General features: G+C 39.6%; 1 protein-coding gene across 1 annotated transcript in view; it reads right to left on the bottom strand.

Moving 5' to 3' along the window:
* Positions 1-869: 869 nt before the first annotated feature.
* LOC135463062 (acid sphingomyelinase-like phosphodiesterase 3b) overlaps positions 870-11,538 on the bottom strand; it is an 11,744-nt gene continuing 1,075 nt past the window's right edge. The window contains exons 3-6 of the mRNA XM_064740381.1: positions 10,114-10,364; positions 5,173-5,345; positions 3,091-3,274; positions 870-2,361 (exon numbers count right to left, since the gene is read on the bottom strand). Of these exons, the coding sequence (XP_064596451.1) occupies positions 1,853-2,361; positions 3,091-3,274; positions 5,173-5,345; positions 10,114-10,364 (1,117 nt within the window). The 3' untranslated portion in view covers positions 870-1,852. The remainder of the gene's footprint in view (positions 2,362-3,090; positions 3,275-5,172; positions 5,346-10,113; positions 10,365-11,538) is intronic.

Raw genomic sequence — 11,538 nt, 5'->3', positions numbered from 1 at the left:
GCCTTCTATCGTTGATAGTTGGTAGAGCGTCCGCTTCGGGAGCGGTAGATCCCGGATCAATCCTGGGTCGAGTCACACCTAAGATTTTAAAAGAGGAAATTGTAACTTCTTCGCTTGGCGTTCAGCATAAAGGAGATAGTGCAACGACTGATTGACGAGTATCAGTATAATGGCGGGATCGGGGCGCCATACTTGCCTTCGGTAAGTCGTTGCAGTGAAGCAGCACAGGATAAAAGAGCGGTGGAAATCCGTCCTACAAGAAGGAGGTACATAACATGCACTCTAATGATTCCTTCGTGGTCACATGACTGAAAAATTATTTAGCACGACGTTAAACCCCAAGCACTCACTCACTCACTCTATCGTTGATAAAAATGCTCGAGCCACGTTCAAGTTCCAGATTTAAATAAGGCGACAAGCTCCTTTGAAAATTTCATTGACATTAATTGGAGTTTAAACCTCAAGGGCAATGGTTGGATTAATATTCCTCGGCGTATAAGACCACATCAACGGCCTTAAAAGGGCTGTCGACAGTTTACCATGTTCTCGAAAATAGTGTAGGCAAAGAAACCGGCTACCTAAGAAAAAAACGTCATTTTATTTCTGGTAGCAAAAAGGACATTTCTTACTAAAAAGCAAATCATGGATAATTTTTTAAAATGTTAAGTTTAACACTGTGTTTGCAAAAGGTACAAACTGTGTTTGCAAAAGGTACAAACTGTATGTCGCTCAGTGTACACTGTATGTCGCTCAGTGTGCACTGTATGTCGCTCAGTGTACACTGCATGTCGCCCAGTGTACACTGTATGTCGCTCAGTTTGCACTGTATGTCGCTCAGTGTGCATTGTATGCCGCTCAGCGTACGCTGTATGTCGCTCAATGTACACTGTATGTCGCTCAGTGTGCAGTGTATGTCGCTCAGTGTGCATTGTATGCCGCTCAGTGTGCACTGTATGTCGCTCAGTGTGCAATGTATGTCGCTCAGTGTACACTGTATGTCTCTCAGTATGCACTGTATGTCGCTCAGTGTACACCGTGTATAGATAATCAGTTAGAATGTCCGTTATACGGAGCAAAATGTTAAAAACGTGAAGCAGCAGAAAGAACATAAGCTCAACAAGTTATGCCGAGAGAAAATCTCAGAGTAAATGAAGGTCATAAAATTTTCATAAAATGGACACTTAAAGAATGAATTCCACTGTTATATGCTAATAAAATTCCCCCCACACGGCATAGTCCAGCTATACGTAACCCTTGTAGTTGTATCGGGTTTAGCAAAACCACTTCACATTCCTTTACAAATCGAGTCCACTCAAACGTTTTGGTAGACGATGAATCCACAAGTTATATACGTTTAAAAGATGCCAAATTCTGCACCGTCAAACGTGTGGATAACCTAGTAGTCGATAATTTTGAATCAGGTCTGAAGTCAGACCGACGTCCGCCATGTTTCATACTGCAGCCTCTGGGAAAGTGGAATTTTGTTGCAGGACCAGAGGTACTGAACACGGTACTGAGCACCAGCAGTATCGTACAACGTTTGCTGCATAGTGCCTGCCAGAAAATGCTACAAACCAAAATTTATTTTTTTCCTGAATGAGGAATGCACTTCCAGCTAGGTGTACTTTCTATGCAGGTTGTGAGCCAGATGGTTTTTTGGTGAGTATTAGAAAAGGCACATTTTTATTTCCATTTTACTCGCAAATGGTGAATCTAGCTTACCGGGTGTACCAGGCCCTGTTCTCTTTTAGTGTACAAAAGTTTGTGTATTAATACATCATTTTCAAAGACCACGTAGATTACCTTGAGACAGGTTTGCGAAAAATGAGAAATATTCTCAAGTGAAAGACATTTAAAATAAGACTGAAATGATGACGGTAACAATAATTATCACAAAGCTGCTAGCAACTGGTCTAAAAGCCAAAGAATAATATTTGTCTAAACATTTGTTGAAGCCCGGAACATCGAAATATCGCATGCCGCAATAAATAGAATACTGACATTTGTCATCAATTTTACTGGTGTCTCCCATTAGGGTTAGGCGCTCATAATAATCCTGCACGTGCTTTTTGGAACTGTCAAGCATTAGCTCGCGCGCGTTGCTGAGGGACCGTGCACTAACATCAGGAATGTCGTACACGTCAGTGGCCTTGTAGAGAAGCTGCCACTGCGCATGACTGTCCTTGTTGGCTTTGTCAAGGTCCAGGTAGTACTGTATTATGTTCAGATGGCGGCCGTTGAACCTGTCATAGCTGACCAATCGGATGCCCGGGTTGTGGGAACGGCCGAATTCCAATTGGTCGGTTTTGTATCTCCAGGGTGTGACGGACGGAGCAATGAAGACCGGGATGCGGGGAATGCCTGATATAAACAGAAAAAAGAGAACACCAAGAGAAAAAGGGAGTAGTTTGGATCGAAGAGTAGAGTAAAATTTGTCTTCAATATGCGTATATGTATGTCATATATACCGTAAATTAACGGATTATTAAAAGTATTTTTATACACCTCGCCTCCCTCAAGAGTAACTCACTGGTACCAAGGCCGTCTGACTTAGAAGTGTAAGAAACTGCTCAGTAAGCAATGTATCCAAATCGCGGTTAAGGCAGTCAACCGGTAAAATAATACCCAAAAGGCAAGAGGTTGGAGAAAACCATATTTTAACTTTTGTCTGTAACAAAACGTCTGTATTGTAAGGTAATAACGCCAGGTGATAGAGGAAAAAACGCTACAATGAACTGATTCCCCAAGTTTCCTGCTGGCGGTGCTTTGTAGAAAGTAACTGAGTTTAAACAGTGTAGATATAATCATTCATATGGGCTGGGAAAGTTGGATTTCACATAAAATGTGAAAAAAAAATGGAGGGAAAGAGGTTTTTACTTCCGGAACTACTGTACAGTTTCATACTTTTACTCCTGCTATATATTCCATGGAAGGAGTATATACAGGCTTGACGTACGAGATACCAGTGACTGTGATGTCAGGCAAATCAGAATTTGTGCCTGTTGGTTCTGTTTGACTTGTTGAGAATTTCTGAGAATTAATCTGTTGCCTGACGATTTTCTGCAGTAGTACAACAATGGGAGTTCTCACCTTTGTTGTCGTAGTAGATTTTGAACTCGTCGTCATGATCATGGCCGACGTGCATTGCGCGGATGACCCCAGATTCCATGTAACGGGAGATAACTCTGTTCAGCATGTCGTTAAAAGGCTTGTACATCCATAAGAAGCCTTCATAGCCTTTCAGTCCGGGGCTGATGTGAGCGATCACAATAACCTGACAAGACAGAAAGGGATGAAAGACAGAAAACTGACTGACTGATTGATTGATTTATTGATTGACCGATCAATCAGTTGATAGGATTGTTGATTGATTAATATGATTTTTTTGGATTTGTGTTTTACGCTGTACTCAAGAATATTTCACTTATACGACGGCGGCCCGCATTTTTATGGGAGGAAACCGGGAAACCCTCGACCATCCTCAGATGTTGATTCATAGAGGTGTTTATGCTGCTGAGTAGTTTAGATAAATGAACAAGTACTTCAAAAATATGTAAAAAGTCAGTGAGACACCTGAGAAGACTGTATCCCAAACTTATGCTTTTTGTCTTTTACGTTTGTGGACAGAACAAAAAGAAATGTGATATTGAATTTTGTTTTCAGTGTTTTGGATCAAATAAGGCTTCACAAAAGTTTTTAATTATTCGAAATACACAGCTCGTTTTTTTGCGAATTAAATGTTGCAAGAATGTTATCGGAAGGGAAATAGTCCAGCATCTCAGTTTCACCTCACGAGCTCCAAACACGACCAATATGGCCTTTAAACCCACAATGGAATTCATACTTTTTACTGCATTTAATTCAGCTAAAAAATATAAAGCGAAAAAAGTAAAAGTTTTTTTTGGACTCAGTTTGCAATTGTTTTTCCATTGACGATTTCTTATTTTCTTTCAATTTAACACAGACAGGCTATTCAGTTCGTCTTTTGGTGGTAAGAAATTTCAGAACTTGGAACCTCGTTCAGATGAACCATTTTATTCATAACATGTACTAACTCAAAACTCTGGTGCATCATGGCATGCAGTAGAAAACTACAAATCTTGAATGATACACGGAATCGATTAAATTAAAATTTGAAGATATATATTCTTTATGTCATCCTTGAGGAGGTTTACGTAAAAATAATCAGATTACACTTTAGAGTAAGATCGATCCTTCCCTTTTTTTTTTGTTTGATTGATGATTGACATCGTTCTTGTGTTTGAATATGTGAGAAGTTGCAGTCAAAGTGCACCTTAGAGACATGCTTTGATTATCGACCACTTATAAACTGAAATGGCACCAATCCACGATTTGAGTAATATTTTCATTCATTCATTGAGTCTTCCAATTATCATTTGAAGCTGTTAACTGTTTCTATTTGTATGATTCCGTCCTATTGTAGAGCTTTATACCAGTATACTTTCGTAGTTGTTTGTTAGTTTGCGTTAAACCTTGGTTTTGGAGTTGGTCTTGCGGCAATTGACATAGAACGTCCATTTTGTTGATGACTTGTATTCAAATGTCTTCTTTTGACGCCTAGATTCATCCAGTTTTACATATGTGACAACGGTCATTTTCATGACTAGAGGAAATCTTGAGTTCCCAGAGTAAACCACCGGTCTTTGACAAGTAACGTAGGAACTTTTCTACGTTTGTCACACCGATATTAACGATCAATTGAGATGAAGATGTAAGCCTTTTTTTATGGAAGGCAAGGGGAAAGCATTGGTCGGCGGCACTCAAGGGAAACACCTGGGAGGTGAAAGTGTGCAATCTCGGGCCCAGTGGTCCTATTATGAGGCAGTCAAAACGCTCGGAAGAAATAAAATAAGAGTACACACATTATTAGGGTATTGTGTTCGGATTAACGAGGTTGATTTATTTGTTATTTATTTGATTTGTGTCTTACGATGTACTCAAGGATATTTTACTTTTACGAAGATGGCCAGTGTTATGGTGGGAGGAAACCGGGCTGAAACCGGGGAAAACCCATGGCTAGGAAATCCACGTTGCGGACAGACCTTTTCGCCGTCGTTAAGGGATGTCTAAAAAATGAATTTCTCGAAAGGTGAACTCTCTAACACTTTTTTTTTGTTTATTAGAGAATTCGTAAATTTTTCTAAGAGTTACCTTCTCCTTGTTTCTGACGGCGGCCGCCAGGGTGTCATTGAACCACTCGAACTGACCGGCAGGGTCGTCTGAGTCCGTGAAGTTCAGAGAGAGACGATTGCGGGTGTAGTACATGTTTGTATTAAGTGAGATAAGCCTGAGTCCAGGCCGGATCGAACTGGAGTAGTAACCACCTTAAGAAACAATGAACAAAAAGAGAAAAACATCAACTAAATGAATAAATAAAAAGCTGTTGAGATTTTAGTGGCGTCACATAGATTATGTGTTTAGAGCGACGACCCAAACCACATGAATATAAGACTTACGGTATACAGGATACAACCAGAGTAGCGATGACAGTGTGATAGCTGGTAAGTCGTTACAAGTAACTAATGAAATATGGCTTCTTGTCAATTTGTCACAGTTTTGGTTTTATTCTAATTGTTCATAAAATGCATAAGTCCAAGCAAATTACACTCCCCCTAGCACAATGGCTTAAGAAGAAGAAGTGATAAAAGGGAAATACCTGTATTTATTAGACTCTTTGGTCCAGAATTCTAAAAATGATGTGCTGTCATCATATTCAATAAATAGTCGCCTGGAAACAAGTGTAAGGTGGCGTGGCAAATATCAGTGTAAGGGCAGTAACACGCAAAAACACTACATGTACACAGATCTGTGTCGGGATGACCTTTGCGGTACTTGAAAGTGGCTCATCCCTGAATGAGCTGTATGTATGTGTGTGCGTGCATGTTTGTATGTATGTATGTTTGTATATATTTGATTGGTGTTTTACGCCGTACTCAAGAATATTTCACTTAAACGACGGCGGCCAGCATTATGGTGGGTGAAAACCGGGCACAGCCCGGGGGAAACCCACGACCATCTGCCGGTTGCTGAAAGACCTTCCCCCTTACGGCTGGAGAGGAAGCCAGCATGAGCTGGACTTGAACTCACAGCGACCGCATTGGTGAGAGGTTCCTGGGTCATTACGTGTATGTTTGTATGTATTTATGTGTGTATGTGAGTGACTGAGTGAGTGCTTAGGATTGAACGTCGTACTTCAGTCATATGACGACTAAGGAGTTCTTAGAGCGCATGTAATGTGCCATCTTGTTGCAGGATGGATTTCCACCGCCCTTTTATCAAGTGCTGATTCACTGAGACGTTTTACCAAGGGCAAGTAAGCAGCCCCGCTCGAGCCATTATGCTGATACGGTCAACCAGTCGTTGCATTATCCCCTTTGGTATAACCCAACCCGGCAAGAGTGCAGTAAATCACAACACGGTGACCCGACTAGGAATAGTCCTGAGGTGAATGTTGATAAGAGGCGACATTTTATCGGTTAAGTGTACCCATTTGCCAAATATCACACTTTCTTTGCTGCCACGATTTCACCGGCATGTTTACAGACTTAAACTCATAAGAAATCAGTACCCTATTGACACTTCGGATTAGAATCTTCACAAATGTAATTCTTTGTATTAAAAGGTGTAAAGTCTTTCTTCGCTGCCAACCTGCCCTTTTTGGTGTACAGGTGAATACTTGGTTTCAAAATAATGGAAATTGTCTAAACTTTGTGCAGGTATGGGTTAAATGGTAAAGGTTGACGGATAACGATAAGGCTGCAAGTAACACACCCTTGGTGAAAATGCGAATGTGGCGTATTTAGTCCCGCTCAGATTTACACACTATCGCTCATACTCCTTACAGCGCATGCGTCACCCTCTACTTTTCGCTTTACATCACTGCCACTATTGGACATGCTGAACATTTGGAGCCTGTGGGACGCACTTAATCTCATCACGTATGTTTTAGGTTTTAGTTAGAATCATCTTGTAGCTACTCTAGTGGGGCCTCCGTGGCTCAGTTAGTTATCGCGCTAGCGTATCGTAATGACCCAGAAGCCATTCACCAATGCGTTCGCTCTGAGTTCAAGTCCAGCTCATGCTGGCTTCCTCTCCGCTCGTCCGTGGGAAGGTCTTCCAGCAACCTGCGGATGGTCGTGGCTCTGCCCGATTTCCTCACACCATAATGCTGGTCGCCGTTGTATAAGTGAAATATTCTTGAGTACGGCGTAAAACACCAATCAAATAAATAAATAAATAAATAAATACTCTAGATAAAAGAGGAAACAGACGAAATCCCGCGGACAAAAACCCCGGCGGATATCAGCCCCTCGATCAGTTTTCAGTGTATATGGTAAATGACATAAGCTATTTGCTTGTTTGAGAAAGCTTGAAACATTCTCACTAAAGTGACGTTTCATATTTTAATAAATGTTTGCAATCAACAGAACTCCCCCTTGCTCGTTTAATCAACCTTCGAATGGTCGTGGGTTTCCCCCGGGCTCTGCACGGTTTACTCCCACCATAATGCTGGCCGCCGTCGTATAAGTCAAAAAGTTTTGAGTACTGCGTAAAACACCAATCAAATAAATAAATACTCATTCAATCCATTCAAACGTTTATGACGGCATCGGAAAGAGCTATGTGTCTCTCGGCGGTATAGAGAATGCTCGACCTCCATTCAAGGCTTAACTGATCACTACTGAAGTCTACTAGTATGGTAAACTTATGTTAGAATTTTGTTTTCTATTCTAAGAACATAAATATATGTGTGTGTCAATTGTTCTTATCCCGGAAATATAATTTACCTGCTACAGCCTAATACCTCTAAAGAAAATGGTTGAATCCAAATACTTGTAGCACTGATGGTTTTAATCTAACAAAACAAAAGAAAGAAAACGTGCCTGTTTTTTTCCCCAAAAAGTGCAGATGTTTAGAAACATGCAGCCAGCATTCGTTTTTCGGGAAATAATCTATAAATTTTAAATTACGTGATTAATATTGATTAATTAATTAATTAGTATTCAAAAAAAATATTGTTCTTTGGTTTTGGATATCTAGATACTCAAAATTTTGAAATACATCTGTTATGGTGAACACAAACAATTTCAAAAGATGCCCGTAAACCGACTCAAAATACATACCTTACGGTCGCTAAGATGTGATACTGTGAATCGCAGTAAATTATAACCTGTATGCCATGCTGATAAGTATTGTTTTGAAAACCTACGTGTGCACGTTTATGAGAGGAAAGATGATCAACCCGTGTGACAGACTGGAATACGCTTTGATGAAAAAAAATTTAGATGAAAAACGGTCACACTTTATGAATTCCCGTCAACATATATTTAACATCATGTTTGTTAGAATGTTTTGTGGGTTAATTAAGACGACGGGGCTTTTGCCCGGCGGTTTTTTTTTTTGTCCGTCAGGGCTTTTTGTCCGCGGGGCTTTTGTCCGCCTGGGCTTTTGTCTTGGGTTCAAATTGATTGACTGTTTGATGGATTTTTTAGCCATAATTAATAACAGCATTGGCGGTTGACATTCTAGTTTGTGTCTAAATATTTTTTTTTCTAAATATATATGAATTTATATTACCTCAACTATGCCTTAATTGTGTAATTTTAGACTGAAGATTGCAGCCTAGAAAGTATTTTAATAAGATTTTAATAAAGACTGAAAGTGCGATTTAGAAGAAGCTGATCTTAGTGTTAAGGGAAGCTTGTTCCATTCCCTAGGACCGGAAGTTCTTAATAAATAATATGATAGATTTGTATTATACAATGGTTTGTGGAAGGCTAGATGTCTGGCTCGCGTATGATACGGATTTAAAATTTCTTGTTTGATAAAAACAGGGTTTTAAACCTGCAGGAATGGTGTTTATGGAATAAAAGTAAATATGAGTTTGTAACAGAGTAGAAAATAGAGATAGTTCGCCAAGAGGTTAGATTTTCAGTTCGCAAAAAAGCGGTTGTGTATAGCAAAGTCGGCCTGATAAAGTAATTGTTCTAATTGCCCTTTTTGAACTATGTACATGGGCTTTAGATATGTATGATATGCGTTTTCCTCATAATATATTGCCGTATAGTAGATATGGATAAATAAGTGAGTAATAAATGAGTGCTTAGTGTGTGAAATAATGCCTATATTTCTTGACAGTTTGGAACATAAGTAGCTCTTATAAACAGCCCAAGTCACTTTCTCATGAAAAATTATACCAAGAAATCTGAATTTATCATTTTTTTCAATTTCGCTACCAGGGATAACCAAACTGGGAAATGCAGTTATTTTCTTGTTATTGGGTTTTATTAACATATATTTGGTTTTGGAGGTATTCAGAGATAACCGGTTGGACAGAAGTCACGTTTAAATTTTTCCAACTCGACTATTATGACAGAAATCACTTGAGTTACGTCATCGTTGGAGTAAATGTAACTTGAGTCATCAAGATCCAGGAGGTTTGATGCCCTAATGATGTCATTAATGTAGAGTAGAAATAAAGTCGGACCGAGAATAGATCCCTTTGGGACACCACAATTGATGGTAGCTGGGTTAGATAGGGCGTTAGTAAATTTTACATATTGTTGTCTGTCAGACAGATGGTTTTTAAACCATTTATTTGGACAGTTGAGAATACCGTAATGCGAAAGTTTAAGAAGAAGGATATCATGGTGTCAGATGCCTTTGACAGGTCCAAGAATGTTACGGCACTGTACTGTTTATTCTTTTTCTCATTTACTATTGTTTCGTAAAGACGATAGGCAGCGTGAATGGTGGAATGATTGGCCCTGAAACCAAACTGATTTGGATTAATTATTGATTCCTAATCTAGATATAAAGACAGACAAAGATAATGTATGTGTATAACGAATTGTTAGAGACAAAGATTAAGGCGGATTGTTTGTGTTTTCAGGCATCAGTACCTGCCTCATCGCAATGAAATGGGTGACCTCGGCGTTGTTCAAGATTACTGTGCAAAATTTGTTATTGGTGGCATTGATGTAAAGCGAAGAGTTGGAGGGACGCATGCGCTGTAGGGAGCATGACTATTGCTGTGTGCCAGGAAAAAAATCGTGGTAGCTTCGAAAAGCAAAATGTCCAGTGCTAAATTACCTTTGCGGAAAGTTTTCCTGAAATTAGAGTCATTGACCCAGACTCCCCACGTGATCTCCATATGCCGATAAATTTTGTTGTCATGGGAAGGGAACTGAGCATACGGGAAGTAGTCGTGGTTACCAAAGGTTGGGTAAGTTGTGACGTCAGGAAACACCTCTCTAAGGAGCCGCGTGATGTTGTCCAGAGTATTGAGTACAATGTCCATACTGAGCACCCCTGTTTTTGCTCTCGGATGGAAAATGTTGTCGCTGAAAACGAAGCAATGGTTTGTAATTCTTCATTTACACTTGTAATAATCCAAGCATGAAACAATATTTCACCCGGTTTTTGTTACAATTTTCAACAGTATTTCATTCATATTTTGATAGTTTCTTCTTGTGCACTGTTACAACGCTTATTCCATTTCTTTTTGGGAGTCGCCAGTGTTCATCCCACTGAAAAATCCGTCATTCCTGCTATATATATATATATATATATATATATATATATATATATATATATATATATATATATATATAGTAGCATCTCCAAAAAAGCACGAAGAAAAAACTCTCCAGCGTCTGAAACCCTGAATGAAAAAATGAAGCTGTTCAACATAAAAATTCAAATATTGCCACAGAACAACACAACCTAAAACTAAAAATGGAAGTATGGCGTACAAAGATGAAGGCTGTGTCTTACAGACCTGTGTCTGAGACAAACTGCGATATCGTTTGTGGATGTCGACGTCTGAAAACAGGTTAAAGGGATTTGAACGATCTTGAAACGCACGCAAGTGGTTCTGGGCGATCTAGTGCGTGGAGAGCGTAGAGAAAAGCCACTCTTCTTAAACAGAAACGAACGGTGAAATGCTCATCTCAAAGTTAAACCTACGCCAGGGGAAGTTTAAATTTTCAAGCTATTTAAGCTCTAACTTGAACTAATCGACGTTGGTGCATCACGGATTACTTTTTAACTCAACTTAGGACAAACTTAAACCGAGTGACGGTTTAAACCATGTTTGTGCATACGGGCCTGTAAACCTAGTTTCGATACCAAAAACTCATTTCATTTGGTGACGTCATAATTATTTAAAAGCAAGTTGCATGCTGGACAATGGGTGTGGAGGGTAATTTGTTTTACAGTGGCTGCACCAACAGGCGGTTAGAACAAACTCCACACCGTAACATAACGTACACTACTGTCACTGCGAACAGACTACATCACTTTAATTTCGTAACATTGATCCCTACATCCACACCGCAGTGAGATCATAAACTACAAGAGGTAAAGTAAAATTCATTTATTAAGGTTATATCATACTAAAACGTGTGAACAATTTCAAATATGGCAGTGTCAGTAACAGGGTTTACAGTTAAGTCGATAGCAGGCTAGGTTCCTGGGGCACACTCTGTCCAACTCCGGCCAATACCCAGCATACCA

Source organism: Liolophura sinensis, chromosome 2 (assembly GCF_032854445.1).
Source record: "Liolophura sinensis isolate JHLJ2023 chromosome 2, CUHK_Ljap_v2, whole genome shotgun sequence".
Taxonomy (NCBI): domain Eukaryota; kingdom Metazoa; phylum Mollusca; class Polyplacophora; order Chitonida; family Chitonidae; genus Liolophura; species Liolophura sinensis.
The sequence above is the reverse complement of the archived record's forward strand: the minus strand, read 5'-3'. Positions and strand labels throughout refer to the sequence as shown.